Source organism: Ascaphus truei, chromosome 2 (genome assembly GCF_040206685.1).
Source record: "Ascaphus truei isolate aAscTru1 chromosome 2, aAscTru1.hap1, whole genome shotgun sequence".
NCBI classification, from domain to species: domain Eukaryota; kingdom Metazoa; phylum Chordata; class Amphibia; order Anura; family Ascaphidae; genus Ascaphus; species Ascaphus truei.
Window position 1 is genome coordinate 10,376,782 of NC_134484.1, and position 26,699 is coordinate 10,403,480.

General features: G+C 51.0%; 1 protein-coding gene across 1 annotated transcript in view; it reads left to right on the plus strand.

Moving 5' to 3' along the window:
• Positions 1 to 19,999: 19,999 nt before the first annotated feature.
• The window catches only part of LOC142488469 (uncharacterized), a 29,884-nt gene continuing 23,184 nt past the window's right edge, over positions 20,000 to 26,699 (plus strand). The window contains exon 1 of the mRNA XM_075588991.1: positions 20,000 to 20,134. Coding sequence (XP_075445106.1) covers positions 20,074 to 20,134 — 61 coding nt within the window. The 5' untranslated portion in view covers positions 20,000 to 20,073. The remainder of the gene's footprint in view (positions 20,135 to 26,699) is intronic.

Here is a 26,699-nt window from a genome sequence, read left to right on the forward strand (position 1 = left end):
TCTATGATTAAGGACCACGCAGGTCCGAAACGCGTCAGAGTGTGTCCCCCTTACCAAATGTTTTTTCAATAAATTTTTATTTTTAATCTACACCTTGCTGGTCTCCCATTTCTACAAGCTGTGCACCGCTGGAATCTTCGGATCTCTTTTACTGCTGTAGGGATTTGTTAGTTTGCTTCCCTTGTGCTGCAGCGCATCTCCAAAGGAGTGTGGGAAGGTTCCGCGGCGACCCGACAGCATAGGGCGCCGCCATGTTATTGCGCAATAGTAAGGGGCACTGTCTGAACAGAGAGAGGTCACGCATGCGCAGTACAAGCGCACGAAAGGCGGGCAAATAGGATAAAGGCTCAGCCAGTAACTACAATCCCCAGGAGCCTTAGCGAGGTCACCTGACGCCAGGGAGCAAATGGGAGGGCTGGATTCGCGGGAGGCAGGAAAGGGAAGCGTGGGGGAAAAGCCACACTAGTCAGAGGGCACCGGAGGAGCAAGGGAAGAGGTAGTGTGGGTGCAGGGGGTCCGTGACCCACCTGCATAGGATAGATCTTCCCCGTAGGCCCCAGGACATTCCCTGAGTCACAGTAGATTGTGTGCTGCAGGGACGCCCTGTAGTGATAGCTACATCAGCCCTTACTGTACAACAGATAGGGACAAAGTGTGCGGATCCGAGGTTGCTGCTAGTCATCTGGGACCAGGCTGCTGAGCATCGTGACACCGGAAAACAGGCGCTGGATCGGCGGATCCTTTTCGAAGTTGTTACTGGTCACCGCAGTGACTGGAAGGTATTTACTAAAGTGTACCAACACCGGTCAACAGGCACTGATCCCGCCTTAGGGAACACTCTTTGGGGACACTAAGTGGAGTGGCCAAAGGACTGAGCCAATATACATATTTCAGTACATGGACACGGTGTGTGGTGTGTGCGCACGCGGTGAAGGGACAGTGACATTTCTCCTTATGACAGTGTCCGAGCCACTCGTGTTATAGTATAGTACAGGTTAATGAATGTGTTATATGTGTTCTTGCTATGATTAAGTAATAAGGGTTTATCCATGCGTTGCAGTAAAACAGTTCCAATCATATGTGTGTTGCTATTGTTCTTACCCAGGGGAATCTTACGCGATGGGGATCCGGGTAAGTGGAGGCGCTGCCAATAAGATAACTATTGCCCCAGGCTCCCAGCTAGCGGAGGCCCAGATCTCCTGGAGTCAACAGGTGTGTGCAGTACCCGTAGTCATTCTAGAGCCGTAGGAAAGAGGGCTACAATTAGTGGCGCTGCTGAGATCTCAGACCTGGGGTTCCCTATATATTTTTTTCTCAACTGTGCTCTAATTTTTTTTCCGCCATGTTTGTGCCCTCACAGCCCGAGGTGCGTAAGTGGGCCCAGCGGCACCAGATTCCCCTGACCTGTGCAATTGCCATTGGACACGTCCTTGCTTCCATCTCCCTGGGCACTGTGACCGATCAAGTAAGGAAACTTCCGTTCCTGGACACTGCCCGAGTGGTAGACCATTATTATGACAGAGAGCATAACTGGCGTAAAATATTATTCGTTTCAGACCGGAACATATGCCCTGAAGCCATTCCCTCAATATTAATCCTGCCCGAAGCTCCAGGCATTCATTGCTCGCTAGTACAGGTGGGCGAAGCCGAACCCCTGGCTGCCTCCACGCCACAGAAGGAGTACCCTGGCCCGTCAAGCGCAGCCACGACCAATCCCTTCCGTACCCCTGAGAGCAGTATGCACCCCAGGTGGCCCGCTGCAATGGGCTTAGGCGCTTCTTTCACCCCCTCCACCATTCGGCCGTCGCTAAGTAGAAGCAGTATGTCTAGACTTGATGTCTATGCCCCTGCCGGGAATAGTCTGCCTGATAATGTGTCCCTTCCGGTGCTAGCAGAGGCCATACATCAATCCATGCAGTCTCAACAATACCGGAAGCTGAAGGTGTTTTCGGGCAACAAATCAACCACTCGGGGAGAAGTCGGCTTTGAGGAATGGTTGGATCATGCTGAACAGGTACTTCCTGAATGGTCATGCACGGATGCCGTACAGAGGCAGCGCATAATAGAATGCCTGCGACCCCCAGCTGCCCACATGCTACACTGTTACTGGGATGACCACCCTGATGCCGACACGGCCGGTATCATTCATGCCCTCACCAAAGCCTATGGGATCCCAGTGGATGCGTTTGCCCTGATGGCCAAGTTCCACGCCCTGACTCAGAAAGAGGGAGAGATGGTGTCTGATTTTCTTAGGCGTCTACACTTGGATCTGTGGACCCTGGTATGGAGGAAGGTAGTGCAAAAGGCGGATGCCGACGGACTGTGCACCACGGAACTACGGAGGGGACTTCTTCCGCTGCATCGGGTGTCTGTACGAGTCAGTGGCTGTTTGGTGCCGGGACAAGCCCTGACGTTTGATGACCTGACGGACCGAATGCAGGCACATGAGACTGTGCTGTTGGGGCGTGACTTGACCCCGGGAAAGAAGACGGGAGTGGTTGCCAAAGAAGCTAAGAAGTCAGAGGCTAAAGTTGAGGCGGCTGGGGATGTGAACCCGGAGAAGGAGGACTTTGAGGAACCTACGATTGCCTGGTAGCACCCCGCCTCGGGGCGAACTTCTCCGACCTTCCGAGATAGTCCCTCCCGCAGCAACCTTCAGTGTTACGCCTGCGGAAAGATGGGGCACATCTGAGCGTACTGTCCCTCACAACGAAGGACGGCGTCCCGCCCGGCCAAGTCTATGCTGTGTACTCCTCAAGCCAGTGAAGCGGCGGGCCAATCCCCGATGAAGAGCCGAATTGGACCGGCGGCCATCGTCAAGGTGGTTATTGAGGGTATCTATGCCTCCGTGCCAATGGATACTGGGTCCCAAGTGACCATAGTGTATCGACCCTAATACGATCAACATCTGCATCGGCTGCCACTACTATCCGCTGACACTATTGATTGAGTGGTGAAAGTACACCTGGATATTCCCCAGTTGAACACCGGCAAGCATCACCCCATGGAGGTGGAAGCGTTAGTGTGCCCGGAACCCCAGGATCATCCCAGCGCCACTTTAATCATGAGGACCAATACAGACATCGTACAAGCGGTGATCCGCATGTACTTGCAGGAAGCGGGTGAACTACCGTTGCTGGCTCTAGCTACATGCCCAGCGTTACAAGAGGCTTGTGGTAGGATTGCGACCGAAGAGGAACATGGGTGCTGTATAATCAAGAGTGTGGGTTGACCGAGATTCCTCCCGGGGAAGGAAGAATGATGGTTGCAACGTGTCCTTATCCCACCAGACGTCCGGAGGATCGACTATTCTCATTGGAAAGCACGGCACTTGATGATCAGCGACTCGGCTACGAGGTGTTGGCTGCGGTAAAGAAGTGGTCAGGAAAAATTCCTCTTCAAACTCGGGTACACGTGAGGAACCTTTCCCTTTACCTCATGAGCATTGATCAACGGCAGCCGTTGGGTCGAATCTACCCGGTGACCTCTGAGAGGAAGGCAGAAGGTAGATGCCCGGTGGTCACCGTTCATGCAGTGACTCCAAAGTTGGCGTTTGATTTCGGAGACTCGCCGTTGACGGAGGAATGGAAAGGGAGACTGCAGACCAAGCTGGAAACCCGGCGGGAGGTGTTTTCCTTAAGTGATATGGACGTGGGGTGCAGTCGCAGTGCCCGCCATACCATTCGACTGAATGACACAATGCCGTTCCGCGAACGGTCCCGCCGCATAGCACCCCGAGATGTGGAAGAGATGAGGAGGCTATTAGCCGAAATGGAGGAGGCTGGTATCGTTCAAGGATCACGAAGTCCCTACGCCTCGCCTATCGTAGTAGTACGCAAGAAGAATGGGACGTACGTCTATGCGTAGACTATAGGAGATTGAACAATTGTACTGTACCTGATCTGTACACCCTTCCGCGAATCGAGGACCTCCTGAACGCCTTGTCCGGGAGTAAGTGGTTCAGCGTACTGGATTTGAGGTCTGGGTATTACCAAATACCCATGGACTTGGAAGATCAAGAGAAGACAGCTTTCATCTGCCCGTTAGGTTTCTACCAGTTCACGCGAATGCCTCGAGGGATATGAGGAGCACCGGCCACCTTTCAGCGGTTGATGGAGAAGACTCTGGGGGACATGAGCCCGTGAGAATACCTGGTGTACCTGGACGACATCATAGTGTTCGGGAAGACAGTGGAGTAGCATGAGGAGCAGCTGTTGAAGGTGTTGGATCGACTTCGCCATGAAGGACTGAAACTGTCCATGGCAAGTTCTGCCTCACGTCCGTGACCTATGTGGGCCATATTGTATCGGCGGAGGGGATATCCACAGATCCGGGGAAGATAGAAGCAGTGGTGAATTGGCCAAGACCCAACAATGTCCAGGACCTACGGTCCTTCCTGGGGTTTTGCGGGTACTACCGCCGCTTTGTGGAAGGTTACTCACGTAAAGCTAAAATCCTGAATAACCTCCTAAAGATTTACCCTGAAGACACCGGGAGGAAAGCTACCTCTATGCAAACACCGTTTTGGGATAAATGGACCTCTGCCTGTGAACAGGCCTTCTAAGGATTAAAGACCAATCTAACGCATGCCCCGGGGTTGGCCTATGCAGATCCCGACCGGGATTACGTCCTGCATGTGGATGCCAGCTTCAACGGCTTGGGGGCAGTGTTGCATCAGAAACATGACACCGGACTGCGACTGGTAGCGTATGCTAGTCGAAGCTTGACCCCAAGTGAACATAACTACCCAGTCCACAAGTTGGAGTTTCTAGCCCTCAAGTGGGCAGTAGTGGATAAATTACATGACTATCTGTATGGGGTCCAGTTCAAAGTCAGGACTGACAACAATCCTATGACTTACATCAATACGTCTGCAAAACTGGATGCGACCGGTCACCGGTGGCTAGCGGCCCTGGCAAACTATCGGTTCAATCTCAAGTACAAACCCGGACCCACCAACATAGGGGCAGATGCACTGTCTCGGAGACCTGGGCTCCACCCTACTGCCGATGAATTTATTTATTTATAAAATATTTTACCTGGAAGTAATACATTGAGAGTTACCTCTCGTTTTTGTCACGCCTGTATGCCCGCAGACCAAGCTAGACCCCAGTACTGAGGTGGGAACGGTATGATACCACACACCCACAGCAGTGGGAGCAAGCTCGGAGTGTGGTATAGCGTTGCTGGGCCTGTTGGAAGAGTTGTTAAAGTATACTTGCAACGCTTGGGGAGTGTCCATGAGAAAAGTCGTGTCCGTTTGCCAATGTCCCGGGATCCAGAGGGTAGAGTCGTCAGAGGGCAAGCCAGGTCCTAGGAAGCCAGAGGTCAGCGAAGTCGTACATGTAGCAGAGTTCAAGGGATACTAGAGAGCAGAGTAGTCCAGGGTCAGCAGGGGTCAAAGCCAGGGAAATCCAAAGTATAACAGGAGCAGGTAATAACAGGAGCATAGAGGGAGCACAGCATAGGTCAGGTACACACAGGGAAACAGGAACTTTGCAGAGCGAGGAAGAGGTGGACAGACAGGGATTATAAAGGAAGGTGCACCAATGACAGAGAGGGGAGGAGTAGAGAGAGAAGTGGGAGAAGCTGGAGATAGGACAGGGGAAGAAGAGGAGGAGACAGAAGGGGCAGTCGGGGGAATGGCCTGTACGGCTTGGAAGGCGGAGACAGGGGAAAGCTGATAAGAAGCGTCTGTGCGCGCGCCCCATGTAAGCTGGGGATGCGCGCACACAGGTTGCAACACAGACGCGGCCCGCACGGAGCAGGGGAAGACCGCAGGAGGAGGACGAAGCCAAGAGGAGGGGAACGCGCGCGAGGCCTGCGCCCGCGCTATGGCCAGCAAGGGCAGGGAGGAACATGCACGCGCATCCTACGTGGGCTGAGGGGGCGCGCATACCGGATGCGTCACCAGACACGCGGAGCGCCGCGGGTACCACGCGAGGAGGAGGCAACGGGACGGATGGCACCACAGGGGAAGGTAACGGAGCTACCGCAGGGGAGATGGAGCGGGGAGGATCAAGGCAAGGGTTAAGGGAGCGCGTGGGTATGCGGGACCTGCAGGGGACGCGCTGCGGTAAGGGGAGAGAGGTAGAAGGTGAAGGAGGGGAGTGAGAAGGAATAGAAAGAGAGACAGGAGATGGGAGAGAGGGACAGGGAGAGGAAAGAATCTCCTGAGTCGTCACAGTTTTCAAGTATGTCCTGGGCACAGAGTTAAGACAAATAATACATGTTTACAAATACTGTACAGTTACATAATGAGCAGGGTATACATTATATACAAGACATTGCATGCACAGTTAAAGATAATTTGTATTATGGGCGTATGAAACAGTTACAGACCACATTAAAATGTGTGACAGCCTTAGATTTGAAAGACCTTAGACTGGTGGTGGATGACCTTAGACTGATGGTGGTGGTGGTAGGTTGTTCCAGTTTTGGGGTGCACGGTAAGAGAAGGAGGAGCGGCCGGATACTTTGTTGGCCTTGGGACCATGAACAGTCTTTTGGAGTCTGATCTCAGGTGATAGGTGCTGCATGTGGTAGGGGTGAGGAGCTTGTTCAGGTAGCTGGGTAGCTTGCCCATAAAGAATTTGAAGGCAAGACAGGAAAGGTAAACTTTGCGCCTAGACTCGAGTGATGACCAATCTAGTTCTTTGAGCATTTCGCAGTGATGTGTGTTATAGTTGCATTGGAGAACAAAACGACAAATTGAGTTGTAGAGGGTGTTAAGTTTGCTAAGGTGAGTTTGAGGTGCCGAGCCATATACTATGTCTACATAGTCAATAATTGGCATTGGCATCTGCTGTGCGATACGTTTTCTGACCTGGAGACTTAGGGAGGATTTGTTCCTGTAAAGTACCCCTAGTTCGGCATAGGTCTTGGTTGTCAGGGTATTAATGTGCATCCCGAATGTTAAGAAGTGTGGGAGGAAATTCCGGGGCCAGGCATACGTGCAATGTGTTCTCTCGCTGCAGTGGTTGACGATCGGGTAGTGTTCTCGGAGTTAAGAATAGCAGACTCGGTAGGGTGTCAGTCCAGAGCAGTTCCTAGAGCGTACCAACATCCCGAAGGGATGAATATAACGGAGGATAAGATTATTTCATGGAAGGAATTGATGCAGTATTAGACTCAAGATCCAGTAGTTGAACTAGCTCGTCAAGCCTTGCAACAGGACAACCCTGCCATACTTAAGCAAGCTCCCTGAGAATTGGTGAACTTGTTAATGAAGGAGTTTGGTAAATTCGAACTGGACAACTGCCTACTGTACCGGGTCGTACCGTACCACAATCATCCTGACAGGCGACAGTTATTCCTGTCCCACATTCTCAGATGCAGTTTACTCCGGGCACTACATGATGATCATGGTCATCTTGGCATTGACAAAACTTTTGGGTTACTTCATGATCGATCCTATTGGCCAAAAATTAGAGAATCGGTGGAGATACGTTGCCGGCAGTGCCCTCGTTGTATACAGAGGAAGACACTCCCCACCCGGGCGGCCAGCATGGCCCATTTGAAAAGCTCCGGCCCCATGGATTTGGTGTGTATGGATTTCTTGTGTATTGAGCCTGACACGCGGGGTATCGGGAATGTGCTGGTGATTACAGACCACTATACAAGATACGCTCAAGCTTTTCCTACCAAAGACCAACGGGCGGTGACAGTGGCCAAAGTGCTGTGGGAGAGATACTTCATTCATTGTGGACTTCCGAATCGACTGCATTCTGATCAAGGCAGGGACTTCGAGAGTACCCTCATTCGAGAACTGCTGAAGTTGTTGAACATCACCAAGTCACGGACTACCCCGTATCATCCGGAAGGGGACGCTATGCACGAACGTTTCAACCGCACGCTGCTCGACATGTTGGGCATTCTGAAAGGCTCTCAGAAGACTGACTGAACACGTAGAGACGTTGGTACATGCTTATAACTGTACTCGACATGAGTATACAGGTTATACTCCGTACTTCTTAATGTTTGGACGAGAAGCTAGGCTGCCAGTGGATGTGCGACTACGGATATCTACTGATGGGGTATCCAATAGGACGCATTTTCGATATGTGCAAAGGTTACAAGACAGCTTGCAGCAGGCCTACAAATTGGCTGAGAAGGCAGCGGCGCAATTAAATGCGAGTAATAAAAGGCGCTATGATCACAAGGTGCGACATAAAGAAATCCGCCCAGGGGATGCAGTTCTCTTCCGTAACTTCGGTATTCCTGGAAAGCACAAACTGGCTGACCAGTGGAGGGATGGGGTGTATGAAGTGGAATCACAGATGCATGGCCTCCCGGTATACCGCATCAAGGACTCTGAAGGCTGGGTAAAGGTATGGCATAGAAACCATCTCCTTACTATACCTCAAGTAGGGGATAACGAATTGGAAGTGCCCACTGTTTCACTCGATGGATAGTACAGAGGATGGCCCAGAGACTGTAACAAATGCCACCTCTGAGAATCCTATGGAAGGAACCTCTCAAAGGGGCCTTCTGACCGCGGGGGCATCTCCTGAAGGAGCTACGGGTAAGGAGCCCCTTGATCCAATGACAGATACACTGACTCCAGTAAGCCAGCCACTAGACCCGCAGAGCCTGTGCTTTGTGCCCCAAAAAGACTGCGTAGACAAATTGAGCCCCTCATGGGCAGAATTTGACGTGCCAAATGAGACTTGTTACTCTTCCGAGGAAGTAACTGAAGAGCAACTTCGCAGAAGCCAAAGAACTGGTCAACCTCCAATGAGGATGGCTTACGATCAATTTGAGGCACCCCATTATGAGGCTCAGCAGTGGGCTCGCCATAAAGTGAGATCTGTAATTGGCATGTTCAGTGAAATGTATAACCTCATGTAGAGTATATAGAATAAGGTGTACAAAATGTGTAAATATGTTATGGTTACGTTCCCAAGCGGGGTCGTTGGATTCTGCGAGGGGGAGAATGTAGGGATGTGTTAGTTTGCTTTCCTTGTGCTGCAGCGCATCTCCAAAGGAGTGTGGGAAGGTTCCGCTGCGACCCAACAGCATAGGGCGCCGCCATGTTATTGCGCAATAGTAAGGGGCACTGTCTGAACAAAGAGAGGTCACGCATGCGCAGTACAAGCGCACGAAAGGCGGGCAAATAGGATAAAGGCTCAGCCAGTAACTACAATCCCCAGGAGCCTTAGCGAGGTCACCTGACGCCAGGGAGCAAATGGGAGGGCTGGATTCGCGGGAGGCAGGAAAGGGAAGCGTGGGGGAAAAGCCACACTAGTCAGAGGGCACCGGAGGAGCAAGGGAAGAGGTAGTGTGGGTGCAGGGGGTCCGTGACCCACCTGCATAGGATAGATCTTCCCCGTAGACCCCAGGATATTCCCTGAGTCACAGTAGATTGTGTGCTGCAGGGACGCCCTGTAGTGATAGCTACATCAGCCCTTACTGTACAACAGATAGGGACAAAGTGTGCGGATCCGAGGTTGCTGCAAACGTCTGGGACCAGGCTGCTGAGCATCGTGACACCGGAAAACAGGCGCTGGATCGGCGGATCCTTTTCGAAGTTGTTACCGGATCAAGAGGCTAGCCTACTAGTGGGAGTTGCTCCTTGGCTACCTGCTCCTGTTCTACTTGGCCGAGACTGGCCCTACTTCAAAACATTCTTGGCCCCTACTCCTACCGAGCCTACTTTTCTGGTGCCGGAGAAGCCCGGAGACTTGTTTCCTTTTTCCCCAGAGATTTTCCCCCGTAGACACCACGTTCCAAAGACACGTAAAGAGAGAAGTGCGGAAAAAGAGGACTGGTTAAGAAAGGCTGGGACTCTTGGTAACATTAGTCAGCCCAAAGGACTGCAGGTCATGGCCGGGGATGACCAGGGTGGGGAACAGATAGATACGGGAATTTTGCCAGACCTGGATCTTCCTGACTTCCGTCAGAGGCAGAGGGAGGACCCAGCTCTGGCTAGACAATATGAGAAGGTGGTACAGGTCAACAACAAGATAATGGATGAACAAGGTGTAAAAGTGTTTCCACATTTTTGAACTGTTGAATGACATTCTATATTGTGTGAATAAGGTTACACAAACAGGGGAGGTCTTTCGACAGATGTTAGTCCCTAAAGGGTTGATTAAAACAGTGTTCACCCTAGCCCATTCTCTCCCATGGGGTGGTCATTTGGGCAGAGATAAGACCACGGACCGCATCTCGTCCCAGTTTTACTGGCCAGGCATACATGGTGACATCATGAAACTATGTGAGACATGTCCTGAATGCCAGTTAACTAGCCAAAAAGGACAGAAGCCGGCTCCCTTGGTCCCTCTGCCCTTGGTAGCCATCCCATTCGAGAGAATTGGGGTAGATCTGGTCGGACCTTTAGAACCCTCTGCGAAGGGACATAAATTTATACTCGTTGTTGTAGATTATGCCACCAGATATCCTGAGGCCTTCCCTCTGAGATCAGCCACTGCTAAACAGGTTGCTCACAGGCTGTTAGAACTGTTCTCTAGGGTAGGACTTCCCCAAGTAATGTTAACTGACCAGGGAACAAATTTCATGGCAAAGTTAATGCAGGATGTCCTGAAGTTATTGGAGGTAAAATCCGTCCGGACCTCAGTCTACCATCGTCAGACTGATGGATTGGTAGAGAGGTTTAATCGTACTTTAAAAACCATGCTTAGGAAGTTTGTGGACACTGAAAAGCGAGCTTGGGATGAACTTCTCCCTTTCCTGTTGTTTGCGGTACGAGAAGTTCCCCAATCATCCACAGGCTTCTCCCCGTTTGAGCTCCTATATGGACGCCAACCTCGGGGTATTCTCGACCTACTGAAGGAATCCTGGGAGGAGGAGCCCTCCCCCTCCAAGAATTCCCTTCAGTATGTCATAGACCTTAGAAACCGCCTAGACATGATAGGTCGGTTTGCTAAGGAAAACCTCAAATCTGCTCAAGAATGTCAAGAGAGGCAGTACAACCAAAATGCTCGCTTGAGGGTCTTCCAACCTGGGGACCAAGTGATGCTACTACTACCGACATCAGAGAGTAAACTCCTTGCGAAGTGGCAGGGTCCTTTCCAAGTTCTCCGCCGCACCGGGGAGGTGAACTATGAGATCTCTCAACCAGGGTCCAGGAAGGGTAAACAAATCTACCATGTGAACCTCCTGAAACCCTGGAAAACGATGAGATCGCTGTTCATCCACCCTCGGGAAGGAGAGACGGATTTGGGTCCACAGCTTCCAAAGGGTAGTACGTACAATGACCATCAGGTTCCCATGGGAGGGCAGTTAACAACGGAACAAAGGTCAGACCTACTAGAATTATGTGACCAGTTCCCAGATGTTTTTTTGGAGCTGCCAGGGCGGACTGATTTAGTGTCCCATAGGATTGAGACAGAACCTGTCGTAAAAGTACGGTCCCGTCCCTATAGATTGCCAGAGGGCCAAAAAGACCTGGTAGAGAGGGAGATAATAGACATGTTGGAATTGGGCGTGATCGAGGAGTCCCACAGCGAATGGTGTAGCCCTATAGTGTTGGTCCCTAAACCAGATGGGAAGGTGAGGTTTTGCATGGATCTGCGAAAGGTAAATGCTGTATCCAGATTTGATGCATACCCAATGCCTAGGGTGGATGAATTGCTTGACTCGCTTGGTAAAGCAGAGTATATCTCCACCCTAGATCTCACGAAAGGATATTGGCAGATACCTCTAGCGGAAGAATCCAAATGCAAAACTGCCTTCGCCACCCCTCTCGGTTTATACCAATTCGTCACTATGCCATTTGGGTTACATGGGGCTCCAGCCACGTTCCAAAGGTTAATGGACAAGGTACTACGACCCCATAGGGCATATGCCGTGGCCTACTTGGATGACATTGTCATCTATAGCAGACACTGGCAGTCTCATATAAAAAGGTTAAGGGCAGTCCTAACGTCCTTAAGAGAAGCAGGGCTCACTGCAAATCCAAAAAAATGTGCCCTGGGTAAATCCACTACAAAGTACTTGGGATATGCCATTGGGGGAGGGATAGTAAGGCCACTAGCTAGCAAGGTGGCCGCCATAAAGGAATTCCCCACCCCACAGACAAAGACACAGGTCCACTCCCTTTTGGGGTTAGCAGGGTATTACCGGCGGTTTATCCCCAATTTTTCAGAAATATCTGCACCCCTAACAGATCTGACAAAAAAGAGTGCCCCGACCCAAGTTAAATGGTCTTGGGAGTGCCAAGACGCCTTTGACATGCTAAAGAAATGCCTGTCAGAGGGCCCCGCTCTTCGGAGCCCTAGATTTTAAAGAGCCCTTCATCATCCAGACAGATGCCTCAGAGGTAGGACTGGGAGCAGTGCTGTCTCAGCAATTTGATGGTGTTGAACACCCCATACTGTTCATCAGCCGGAAGCTGTTCCCAAGGGAAGTGAGGTATTCCGTAATTGAGAAGGAGTGCCTCGCTGTAAAATGGGCAATTGAGGCCTTGAGACATTATGTCGCCGGAGTACACTTCACCCTGGTCACTGACCATGCGCCCTTGAAGTGCTTAAACACCATGAAGGACACAAATCCAAGGTTGACCAGGTGGTATATGGCCCTCCAACCCTTCTCTTTTGATATTCAGCATAGACCTGGAAAGGACCATGGAAATGCAGATTTTTTGTCAAGAGAAGGAGTGGAGGGTCGGGCTTCAGCCGTGTGGGACACTAGCCACACACAAACAGGGGAGGTATGTGACAGGGTGAAGTCAACCCCTATCAATTATGCCTGGGAAACATATGTCTGAGTGCTTCATCCAGCACTCATAAGGGTTAACTCAGGTGGAAGCTAGCTAATCAGGATGTAAGCTGACACTTGAGAGCCAGCAAGGTAGATAAGGATCTTGCTACTAGCAGTAGCTGGCTCTCTCAGACAAGAGCACATGGATATATGTGCTGCTAGCAGACGGATACAGCACACTACAGTACTTACTGCAGCCAAGTAAGATTTGTTTCATTTGTTTTCATGACTGCTTAAAAGACTCTTACAGTTTGGTGATGGTTTAGCCAGCCAGCCTGCAAGATAGGTCTGCTGTGTTAGTCAGTTTCTCCCACTGTGGAGCAGGATTTGCTTTGTTTAAAGGGACAGTGTACCCGCATGTTATGTTGCTGTGGAGAAATAAAGCCACTGAACGTTTTCATTTACCCTGAAACTACACGTGTGGACTGTTCCCTGACCTCGGCTATAGGCCGTCCTGCCACATGCACCAACACCGGTCAACAGGCGCTGATCCCGCCTTAGGGAACACTCTTTGGGGACACTAAGTTGAGTGGCCAAAGGACTGAGCCTATATACATATTTCAGTACATGGACACGGTGTGTGGGCACGCGGTGAAGGAACAGTGACATTTCTCCTTATGACAGTGTCCGAGCCACTAGTGTTATAGTATAGTACAGGTTAATGAATGTGTTATATTTGTTCTTGCTATGATTAAGTAATAAAGGTTTATCCGTGCGTTGCAGTAAAACAGTTCCAATCATATGTGTGTTGCTATTGTTCTTACCCAGGGGAATCTTACGCGATGGGGATCCGGGTAAGTGGAGGCGCTGCCAATAAGATAACTATTACCCCAGGCTCCCAGCTAGCGGAGGCCCAGATCTCCTGGAGTCCAAAGGTGTGTGCAGTACCCGTAGTCACTCTAGAGCGTAGGAAAGAGGGCTACATTATAATATATTATATAGTATAATATAGTGTAGCCAGGTCACCCTTTGCCCCCTGCGACCTCCCAGGGAGCCTCCATGGCCAGGAGCGATGTCGGGTACTGCTGTAGGCCAGCAGCAGACCGGACGGCCATCCCAAGGGTGGGGGCCGTTGCAGGGAGTAGTGCTCTGCCTCCGCGAGCGGGCCGGTTGCCGGGGACGCGATCGGGCCGTCGCTAAGGCCGAGGTCGCGTCTCTAAGGTCCCGGCGGCCGGCGAAGAGGGCGCCACCATTACCCGGCCACTCGCGCCTGCGCAGTGATAGCGCATGCGCAAGGGAGCCCCGCGAGTCAGGTAGGCATCGCGCTAGTGTAGGAACAGGCCAGGAGAGTCGCACGAGAGTAGGGATAGAGAGGGAGATGTTGTGGCGGCCATTAGGGGTCAGTGTAAGCACAGGGAAGGCGCGCACGCGGCCCCAACGTTATTGCAGGTTACTTGGGACTACAACTCCCATGAGGCTTAGGGCCAAGCACACCAGGTGCATCAGTGTGGCCAATGAGGGCCAAGGATCTGCAGAGGGAGCAAGTGGATACATTTGGCAGGCTTGCAGCTACGTAGCAGTCAGAGACCGGAGCAGCCCAGGGAAGGAGGTAGGGTACAGGAGTCAGGGACTCCCTGAACTAGGCCAGTATCCCCAGGGCCCGAGATAGCTCAGCTCCCCAGTAAAGTGAGTGTTGCCAGGGACAGCCCTCAGGTTAGGGACCCTGTCACTTGCATTAGTGGGAGCTGGGGAACAGAAGGAAAGAAAGGCAGCAGCAGACTTAGTGTTAAGTTGTAGGGTGTTGCTGCATACGCTGATAGTGATCAGTTAAGTGAGTTGGAGTCAGGGAGCTGTGAGGGAAGGAAGGGTGCGGGGAGCGAGTGCAGCTCCTGCACCCCTATAGGTACCCACACCCCAGGTAGGCCCCAACTCCCCACAAGGTTAGTCAGTAAGCACGTAGGGAGGCCCAAGATAGGGACGCTGCCCTTAGTGTTAGTGTGCTGACTTGTCAGGGTCACGGCTCTCAGTGAGGTCTGACAGACAGGCGCAGTGTTGTGCAGCACGTTGGCTGTACACATCCAGTAGCTTGCAGCGTGTTACGGCAAGTGCTGGAATGACTAGAAGTAGTTAGTCAGGACTGCGCAGGTTAGTTGCAGGGGTAGAGTAGAACAGGGAACAGTTAGGGGAGCGAGGCAGGCTATTAACCCCTTAGGTCCCAGATAGGTTCTTCCACCCCAGTTGCGGTGCTACAGGGACAGGCCCTAGGTTAGGGTTTCTGTCACGTTAGTGCCAAGTGTTAGTTAGGGACTCAGCGGATGCTGCGGTTCCTGTGAAGCGGTTCGGACCCACGTTGGGGTCCACAGAGACTATTCCAGATTGACACCGCCCTGGCGGTCTGTGCGATACAAAGGAGTCCGGTGTAGGATCAGACGGAACCATCACACGACGGATCCTTTGTGAAGCCAGTTGGAGATCCGAGCACGGGAGTGCTCGGCAGGTACTATCTAATACACAAGTGCACCAACGGGCCCTCAGTATAAATAGTGACTGCGCAGTCACCCATTGACTGTCTCTGCAAGAGTGCGGGACATTGGGTGCGGTTCTTTGGACACTGGGTGGGATCACCTGGTGTTGGGGAAGTGTCCTGCTGGACGTCGCAGTAAGTGTCTCCTCGAGAGAGGGACACCTGGTCTGATATGTTATGTATTGATGTGTTATATGCTGTTCCCAGTAAATGGTATTAGTTAATATATAAATCCCTGTGTATGGTATTATTGATTGTCCTGCGAGGAACCACTCCCCCTCTGGTGGGAGCCATCGCCGGTGGAGGCGCTGCATCGTTGTAAGTGAGTACCCCTAGTATAATTGCCCCAGGTTCCCCGTGGCGGAAGCTCAGCCCTCCTGCGAGCCAACAGGTAATGCACCACACCTATGGTAACACCGTATGTTCCTTGCACCCACACTATATCTGCGATTGGGGGGGGGGAATACCCGTTACATTTGGAGGCGCTGCTGAGATAGTCCTGGGGTGCCCTGTTTCAAATTTTTCCAAATTGTCCAATTCCAATTTTTGCTGTCCACCATGTTTGTGAAGTCCGGACGCGAGGTCCTTGCCTGGGCTTTGAGGCAAGACTTTAGCCCCTGCCGTGTGGTGGCCGTAGGAGGCCTTCCCGCACATCTATCAGATATAGAAGTCTGTAAGCATATGCGTAAAATCCCCGGGTGGCCGTACGCATGTGACTTAGCTGCAGAACAAGATCCCACGTCCACCTGGAAAACCATACTTTTTGTGGCAGTCCCCTTTAAGGATATATGCCTGGCAGAGGCACAGTCCATATTGTTTATGCCTGGATGCCCCCCTGAGGGCTACCCTTTAGTATACGCTGACCCTGCGCCATGGCCACTTTCTCCAAGTTGGCAACATGCACGTGGTGCCGCGCTTAAGGCGCAGAATGACTTTGCAGAAAACCATCCGGGGATGGCGGGAAAACCTAAGCCCCACCCCCGCCAAGTGAGTGGCACAGTGCAGAGCCCGGCTTGCTCGTTGATAGAAAGCGCCCCTCCTCTAGAATCCACCAGGGGGAGAGGATGCTTTGAACAGCTACCAGCTATAATTGTTCACCCTATGGGAAGTAACGGATGCAGTATACCACACCCTCCGTGGTATGGTGAGTGGCGACTAAAAGGAATGAATACGATCGCTTTGGTGTGTCCTTGCTTCCAAGATGAATTGGGTATGCCTGCTGGCGCTGAATTGCATCCCCTTGCTTTACCAACCGAGGTTGTATCGATAGAAGTGGAAGGGAAGCCTTGTCTTAAATGCCCGTGTCCCGACTGTGATTTCCCAGGTTGTGAATGGAGCCGGGGACCCCGGTGTAGTGACTGCGGGGTACAATTCCTTCGACCTGAGTTGCCGCAGTCTACAGAACCATCAGAGGTAGGGGAGGAAGACCCTGATGCAGAAACGGATTATCCTTCCTCTGAAGACGAGCTAGACTGTCAGGGGATACACCCTAGTGTGTATGTGGCCTGGCGCGCGTCCGGAGTAGATTCTCTTCTCTTCATGTGCTCCTGCCTGCAAGAAGCCCACGCTCAGGGAGCCAACGTGGCTCGGTTACCCCTCGACTTCAGGACCATCGAGGTGGAAGGAGAAATGGGCATACAGTGCTTTAGCCCCACGTGCGGCTGTTCTAGAGAGACATTGACATGGTGGTCCCACTGTGAATGCTGCGGTATGCGGCTATTGAAGCCTATTGTACCCCAGCTGGCCGAACCAACAGAGGACGAGGAGCCGGTCAGTATAGCTAACCCATCTACCCCTCTCATAGACATTTGGGAGGGCCCGTGTGCCCTCGTGAACATTCTAGATCCGGTTCCCGAGCAGGTATCACCTGCCCAGCTAGCTATGGAACCGAGTGACACATCGGTGGCGATGCGCCTACCGGCGAACCACCCCAGCGCTGATACAGAGGAGACGGAGGAATCACAGGGTAAGGTGTCTATACCCCCACCTTCTTGTAATGAGTCCAGTGACCAATCACTTGTGGTGATGCGCCTGCCGGCGGACCACTCTAGTGAAATCAACGAACACACTATCTCGGCGGATACAGAGCCTGCTGTGGGCCTGTGTGCCCTAGAGGAAGTGTATCCTGATGTTGCGGACCCTGCTGTGGGCCCGTGGGCTTGTCCGGCTTATTCCTATGGTACCATGGCCTGTCCGGCTTATTCCTATGGTACCATCGGTCCTAGAATGGGGACCAGTACCTACCGACGACAAGGGTGAGTTGACTGCCCCAGGGGTGTTGGGGGTGAGCCTCCAGGTGACCGCGGAGCACGATGGCTCCTTAAGTCTGGTCACCCGGGCGAAGGACTCCCCTCTGCATCGCGTCCTGGCGGAGGTGTCCTCCTTGGAAGATAATTGTCCAGTGGGGCGAACGGATCAGTATCTACCGCCTACCGTTCAGTTGAAGAGAACAGTCAGCTCTGTCGTGGTGTCAGGTGAAGCACAGAAGATACCTGACAGTGTTCCAGAAGAAGAGAAACCCATCGCAAGCCAGCAGAGTGGTAAGGAACCCCCTTGCCCCCCACAGGCTCCGATGGAGGTGGCCGTGAAAAAGGCCAGAGTTACGGCTCCTGAACTGAGTATGAGCCCGTGCGCTCTAACCCAAATGGTCCCAGGACTGGGATCCAACGCTCCCGAGTTTCGAGTCAGTGAGTGGACTGTCCCAGAAGTGTTGTGGGCAGGTCCCAAGACAGTTGAGGTGGGAACTGACAGCGTCCCCGAGGACCTGTTGGCCCCCGTGAATCACCGCAGTGGTAAGGTATCTACCCTTTACCCCCTGTCAGGTGAAACAGAGACTTTGAGAAAAGAGACGTTGTTCATTTCTCGCTTCCCAGTGGAAGCCTCGCAAGTAGGTAGGGACCAGGACTGTGGGGCAAAGGATATAGTAGAAATTGCCTCCTTTGCGCCCAAGAAGAAGCGGCCCATTCGCCAAGTAGTGGACCGCGGGAAAGGTCCTGGCCGCCTGGCCTGCTGCTTCCAGGCCATGGATGACCAGGTAAAGGCCGGTTTGAAAGACACTGTGCTATTCCTTCCACCAGGGGGAGGAAGTAGTACTGAACCAGTGACTGTTATCCCGGAGGGTGATCTCCGAGAGATTCACCCAGGGGAGGCTCACGGACGAAAAAGTGAGGTACCCCCACATGATCAGTTAGGGCCACCCCACAAATGGTCTCAGCTAGCGTCGGGTATTACTGGGTGTGATATGCCATGTTTTGGTGAGGGTAAAGTCGACCTGCTAAGTGTACCAATTATGTCATGCAATTTTTTATTGTGTAAACTTATGTCAGGGTATGTCGTTCCCCAAGCGAGGGCGTTGGATTTTTCACCAGGGTGAGAGTGTAGCCAGGTCACCCTTTGCCCCCTCCAAGTGAGTTGGAGTCAGGGAGCTGTGAGGGAAGGAAGGGTGCGGGGAGCGAGTGCAGCTCCTGCACCCCTATAGGTACCCACACCCCAGGTAGGCCCCAACTCCCCACTAGGTTAGTGGGTAAGCGCGTAGGGAGGCCCAAGATAGGGACGCTGCCCTTAGTGTTAGTGTGCTGTCTGGTCAGGGTCACGGCTGTCAGTGCCGTGAGGTCTGACAGACAGGCGCAGTGTTGTGCAGCACGTTGGCTGTACACATCCAGTAGCTTGCAGCGTGTTACGGCAAGTGCTGGAATGACTAGAAGTAGTTAGTCAGGACTGCGCAGGTTAGTTGCAGGGGTAGAGTAGAACAGGGAACAGTTAGGGGAGCGAGGCAGGCTATTAACCCCTTAGGTCCCAGATAGGTTCTTCCCCCCCAGTTGCGGTGCTACAGGGACAGGCCCTAGGTTAGGGTTCCTGTCACGTTAGTGCCAAGTGTTAGTTAGGGACTCAGCGGATGCTGCGGTTCCTGTGAAGCGGTTCGGACCCACGTTGGGGTCCACAGAGACTATTCCAGATTGAGACCGCCCTGGAGGTCTGTGCGATACAAAGGAGTCCGGTGTAGGATCAGACGGAACCATCATACGACGGATCCTTTGTGAAGCCAGTTGGAGATCCGAGCACGGGAGTGCTCGGCAGGTACTATCTAATACACAAGTGCACCAACGGGCCCTCAGTATAAATAGTGACTGCGCAGTCACCCATTGACTCTCTCTGCAAGAGTGCGGGACATTGGGTGGGGTTCTTTGGACACTGGGTGGGATCACCTGGTGTTGGGGAAGTGTCCTGCTGGACGTCGCAGTAAGTGTCTCCTCGAGAGAGGGACACCTGGTCTGATATGTTATGTATTGATGTGTTATATGCTGTTCCCAGTAAATGGTATTAGTTAATATATAAATCCCTGTGTATGGTATTATTGATTGTCCTGCGAGGAACCACTCCCCCTCTGGTGGGAGCCATCGCAGGTGGAGGCGCTGCATCGTTGTAAGTGAGTACCCCTAGTATAATTGCCCCAGGTTCCCCGTGGCGGAAGCTCAGCCCTCCTGCGAGCCAACAGGTAATGCACCACAACTATGGTAACACTGTATGTTCCTTGCACCCACACTATATCTGCGATTGGGGGGGGGGGAATACCCGTTACAATTATATAATATTATATAATATAATATATATATTATATACACAAACAACTTTGCAAAGCGTTGTAAGAGTGTTGGATAAGCCGTTTTGGCGCTGTAAAAATGAACATAGGTATGCATTGCATAGCGTTGGATAAGCCATTCGTTGTAAAACGAGGACTGCCTGTACATTTAACAAACTTCTGCTCCCATCAAAATATGCTGTGTCAGTTCCTTTATGCTGGATCTGGTTTCACTTTCACTTACAAACCTTGGAAGAACGTGTATCCATGTGTAAATTTTACAAAAACGTTTACCAGCGGCCTGAAGATGAGGCTGCAAGATTGTGCTCTCTTCACCGGTCTCCTGCACGCCGTGACACAAGCGCACGGTATGTATCATTCATTGGTCTTACTTTGTATTTCCTTCTTACCTGGCACAGGGGGCTCATAAAATTGTAGTTTTTTGTAGGGCCGCCAACAGAAATCATTGAGCCTCGGACAAACATGTGAAGCAGGACCCATGCACGGGTGAGGGCAGCAGGGCTGGGGGCAGCAGGGAGGGGTGAGGGGAGGATTATCAAGATGTAATAGAATGGGGGGGAATAATGAGGTAATGGACCAGGGGGTGGGGGGGGGGTGTATTATAAGGAGGTAATGGACCAGAGGGCGGAGGGGGGTATTATAAGGAGGTAATGGACTGGGGGGGGGGATATATATATAGGTAATGGACTAAGGGGGGAGGAGGGATTATAAAGAGGTAATGACTGGGTAGGGGGGGAGGGATTATAAAGAGGTGATGGACAGGGGGGGGGAGGATTATAAGGAGGTAATGGACCGGCATTGGGAGGTTATAAAGGTAAGGGAATTGGGGGGGGGGGATTATAAGGAGATAATGGATTTGGGGGGGGATTATAAGGAGGTAATGGATTTGGGGGGGGGATTATAAGGAGATAATGGACCGGGGAGGGGGGATTTTAAGGAGGTAATGGATTTGGGGGGGGATTATAAGGAGGTAATGGATTTGGGGGGGGGGATTATAAGGAGGTAATGGACCGGGAAGGGGGGATTATAAGGAGGTAATGGAACGGGGGGTAGGGGGGGAATATAAGGTGGTAATTGACCGGGGGTAGGGGGAATATAAGGAGGTAATGGACCGAAGAGGGGGTTATGAGGTCGTAATAGACCTGGGGGGCAGGGGGATTATAAAGAGGTAATAGACCTGGGAAGATTATACAGAGGTAATGGATTGGGGGGGGGGGGAGTTATAAAGAGGTTATGCACTGAGGACGGAGGATTATAAATGGGTTATGGACCTGGGGTGGGGGGTTATAAAGGGGGAGCATTCCTGATCGAATAATTTTGGGGGACGGTATAAAGGAATTCTTTGGGGAGAGTATAATGATGTCCTTGTGGGGAGGAAAAGGAGTACTGGAGCTGTAGAGGGGGGTATAATGGGGTATTGGGTCTGGGGAGGGGGTAAAAGGAGGTACTGGGCATGGGGAAAGGGTAAGAGGGTGTACTGGGCCTGGGGAGGGAGTAAGAGGGGGTAGTGGGACTGGGGAGGGTGTTAAAGGGGTACTGACCTGGGGAGGGGGTAAGAGAGGAGGTTAACAAATTAATTCAGATAAAACATTAACATATGTCCTATTTCAATTCCCAAATATTGATGGAGCTGAAATAAGAAAAAACAGCATTAGCAACATAATTACACAATTGTGGAGTAACACTAAGAATAGCAAGCTGACTATGAAACAAACACCCTCCACCTTATAGGGAGTGGTTAAAAAATGTAATATCATAAGTACCGGTAGTAAAAATCAATTTACATATTTATATATAATTGATTAAAAAAATATATAGAACTATAGTTATTGGACACAAAAAACATTTGGAACTGTCGTTAGAAATGTATGGCAGGAAATTCCTGCGAATGAGCGGAGCATCTCCAGCCCGGACTTCTAAGACACCCCGCTGGCATGCTGCCGGGATGTCTGAAAAAGTCCGGAGTTGAAAGGCTCCGATCTACTAAGGTGTGAAGTGGGGAGGGGTAGCCCAAGTACCCAAATCTTAGTGTAAAGTCCGGGCAGATCGGCAAATGGCTGTCCAGCCCAGACTGAGTGTCGCAAGGTAAAGAGGTTGGGTCTCATATGCTAAGCGGCAAAGGTGCGAGGTCCGCGCATACCCGTAGCAGAATGTGAAGCCACCTCTGCCAAGCTTGTAGGGTGTTGGCAACTCCGGGATAGGTGGGGAAAATTATTCCCACGGAGTGATTGGCTGCCCAGGTTAGGTATAGGAGTTTTAACCCTGTAAGAATCCCTGCAGCCCATCGGGAACCAGATGCATCTAAGCTTCATTTTTAAACTTCATAACAAGATTCAACAGTTCGTAAGAACTGAGGTTCCAAGATCCAAGACTACAGCAGCAGAACGAACGAAGCAGCTCTGGCGGAGTACACAGTGTCAATCTGTGGAAATAAATTATAATTTATTTTATATCTCTTCGCTTTGCTCAATCAAAGGATCTGGGTATTAAGGTGTTAAACGTGCTGGTCTCCCATGACAGGGCGCTAGGAGATGTCTTAACTTTTATTAACAGTACAAATTGGGATAGCAGCAGAACCGGTTTTCAGGTTACAAAGATCTCTTCTTGTTTACATGCAGACACATAGACCCAGGTTTCCTACACCATGAGGCTTGTAGGCAGAGTAGCTCTTTTTCAAGCCATTTCCCTGCAATTTCCCAGCCACTCTTCCAGGTCTCCTCCATGAGCCTCTGTGTGAAGAACCCACTTCCTACCGTGGCAGGACCCCTGTTTTAGTGTAGTGTCTCTAGGGCCCTTATACTGGGAGACTTGCCCTAACTTAGAAAACAAGAAACTGTTGCTTACCCCTATTACAGGGCTATGAGCCCTGGAGATCCCCTCAACGCTGGGACACTTGAGATCTGAGGAAAAGATACAGGTCCCAAATATTTATAAACGTTCCCTTGCCCCTGTTGCTGGGCAGGAAAAGAGAAGGACTTAACTACTGAATTAAGTAACATGGAGTAAGCTACTTGAAATGTGTTACTTAACTCGGGCTTGTAAGAAGATGTAACCACTTACTACCCTGTAGTTACAAAAACAAAATTCTAGCATACCCCAAGGGTGCTATATTTATTTATATATACAGCCGGTCCTCGCTTATCCGACGGAATGCGTCCCGCAAACCACCATCGGATAACGGACCGTCGGATTTTGGGTTCATGTTAATCGTCACCGGTGACTGTCGGATAAGCGGGTCCGACATCGAATAATGCGTCCAGCGGACTATATTATGCGGCGTCAGATAAGGCATTCGACGGAAAGCGGAACGTCGGACACTGAGGACCAACTACATATATATATATATATATATATATATATATATATATATATATATATATATATATGTGTATATATATATATATATATATATATCTAAGAAGAAAAAGTATACTGTGCGCAAAACTGATTTAAAAGTGTTGCAATGATGTCTATGAGTGCTGCCACAATGTAATGGGTGTACACCACCCCAAAGAAAATACAAAGTACAAAAAAAACACAAAAGGCGGAAATCAGAGACACAGGTGCATGGATATACAACACCTGAAGGATAAATACGTGAACAAGTCCTATATTCGAATTCCACAACGAGATGTACCTATAGATGAAAAAGATACCAATATGGTGAAGTACGTTTATGAATAAAATTATTGCGCAAGCAACAGAGGCTACTTACAATGTAGCAGAAATAACAGGCACATCAGTAAAATGCTTTCAGATCGCTGCATCAAAGGGGCTGATAATCTCAGGAACCGCTCACTCCGTCTGTGTGCTCGGACACGGAAGCGTCACTGCTCAGCTGTAATCAGCAGTTGCGCGGGTCCTCTGATGGTGACGTCACTCCCCTAAACGGGGATACCGCTGGCTCCTTTCACTCTGTGAGATTAGCCACAGGGCTCAATTCCGAAATTGATATAACAGTCCCAATAGCCTTTAAATAAGGCTTTGCAGCAAATAGAAAGACAGTTAAAAGTCCTGAATATAACAGAAAATAGGGAGATCTACTGAGACCCTCACCCTACTAGTTTCGTCTGAGTTTAGACTTCTTCTGGGAACGAAAACTAGTTATATTCAGGTCTTTTAACTGTCTTTCTATTTGCTGCAAAGCCTTATTTAAAGGCTTCCGCATCCAAGCACACAGACGGAGTGAGCGGTTCCTGAGATTATCAGCCCCTTTGATGCAGCGATCTGAAAGCATTTTACTGATATGCCTGTTATTTCTGCTACATTGTAAGTAGCCTCTGTTGCTTGCGCAGGACACCGGTCGGTATCATCTGAGACAGTCGCCCATCGCTAACGCAGGTAACAGACCGCACGCCACACGCATTGGCTAAAGGCCTTCAGTACACACCTGCTGCATGGCAGAACTCAGACCCTCACCAGACACCACGCAGGAGAGTGACCACTCAGACACAGAGACCGCTCCACAACTGCAACAAGCGCAAGGCCTAAACGGACAGTCACACTGACAGAAAAGGCCCGTGAAAAATATGAGGCTGACATTGAAGCGCACCGCACCAAATTAGAAAAGGCCTGGGAAAAAACTGCACTAGAGATACGCAATGTTGCTAGCATTGGCAATAATGCACAGCAGCTCGGGCAGGCAATTATTCAAATAAAGTCTAACCACTCATGCTACCAAGAGCTGTCAGACACATATATCACTTACTTGACCAGAGCCAACACAGGCGAAAGCCTGCAAGAAAAAGACTTACAGAGTAACATTGACCTAACACGTGACAGCCGCGTGCGAACCACTATCACGGAAGCTGAGAGTAGGAGAAAAGATCTTTTGCTGGAAACCGCATCATCAGCGCAATCTAACGCGTCCAGCGCAAGCGCTACCAAGGCGCGAATCACCGCAGAGGCCGCATGTGCCAGGGCCGAATATGGTCGGAGAGAGGCAGCCGTAAGGGCAGAGATAGCGCGCATAGAAGAGGAGGAGCAGAATGCCGCCTATGTCACCGTCAATGCCGCCGCCGCTGTGCGTAGAAAGGCCAAATTGGACGCGAATCTAGATGCTCTAAGCAAAGAAGACGACGACGCCACCATAGCCAAGCTGAAGTCTTAGTGGCAGCTGCGAGGCAGGATGGCGGGGAGCAACCGTACAGATGGATAGCCTCAGAGGATCCACTCCAACGCACTGAAGATTATGTGAGGAGCCTCTTCAGTGTAAACGCCAGCGCGCCATCTCAACACGATGAGGGTGACACCACAGACACCGAAGACTTGCTAGGTCCACGTGGAGAAGACGCTGTTCCTTCAAGGGTACACGCTACCTGGGATAGCCACAACCGCAACAGTGATCCACATGTCAGTGCGCACACAGATGCACTACAACAGGCTCGCAATCCAGGCACACCCACACAGGAAAACACAGCCCCTCACACTGACCAGCAGTCATCACACGTCCATGCCAACAAAGAGGCGACTGCAAGGACCCTCCCGGCAACCACATCAGAACAAGACCAACACACCGATGCGTCAGGCCTGACAGACATGGGCAAGTACATAATCCGTTGTGACATGGTGCAAACAGGACTAACCAACTTCGATGACCGTCCTGAGAACTACCGAATATGGAAGTTCACATTCAAAGATGCAATCAAGAGCCTGGGTTTCTCCGCAAGGGAAGAACTCAGCCTACTAACCAAATGGCTTGGGAAAGAATCCATAGAACATGCGAAGCGACTCGGGGCAGCAAACGTGAACCACCCCCAAGTAGGTCTTGACTTGGTATGGGAAAGGCTAGAGGAGTGCTACGGTAGCCCCGAAGCGGTCGAAGACGCACTCTTCAAAAGAGTTGATGACTTTCCTAGAATCACAGCCAAAGACTACACGAAGTTACGAGAGCTTGGAGATCTGCTGCAGGAGCTGGAGTTTACAAGAACCAACCAATCCCTAACAGGTCTCAACATCCTAGACTTGGCTCGCGGAGTGAGACCCATCTTGGAGAAGCTACCCTACAACCTCCAAGAAAGATGGACGTCACAAGGCTCCAAATACAAAAGGGAGAAGCAAGTCGCCTTCCCTCCCTTATTTTCTTCTTGAGCTTCATTCGCGAAGCAGCAAGGACAAGAAACGATCCCAATTTCATCTTAGGTGCTCAGACCACACACAGTGCAAGCCACCTGAGGAATGAGAGACCAGCGGCGAGATACGGTAATGCACAAACACCCATCTCGGTCCACAGGACGGACGTGTCCCCCACGACCCAAACAAGTCCCGAGCTGTCGGTCGCTGGAAACAAGAAACCAAGGGAACCAAATAGGGAATGTCCCATACACAAGAAGCCACACCCACTTAACAGGTGCTTTGGGTTCAGGATGAAGTCCATAGAGGAACGCAAGAAGTTACTCAGAGAATTTGGCGTTTGCTTCAGGTGCTGCGATTCCACAACTCACCTAGCCAAAGACTGTAAAGAAGCCATCAAATGTGCAGTGTGTAAAAGCGACAAGCACGTAACATCTCTACATCCAGAGGCGCTGACACTCCACCAACTCAACAACCCATCCTCCATAGCAGAGTATGGCGGGGAGGAAGGAGAAGGAGTGCCAACATCTGTCACGTCTCAGTGCACCGTTTGCGGAAAAGGATGTGACAAAAGGTCCTGCTCCAAAATATGCCTTGTCATAGTACGCCCCCAGAGACAACCTGAGAGGGCTATTAGGATGTACGTAATCATCGATGATCAAAGCAACAGATCATTGGCGAAGACGGAATTCTTCAGCTTGTTCAACGCACAAGACAATGCCTCACCCTACAGACTCAGAACCTGCGCAGGATTAACTGAGACAACAGGGAGGAGAGCAAATGGCTACATCATACGTTCAGTGGACAACACAGTGAAGATAGCTCTCCCCACACTCATCG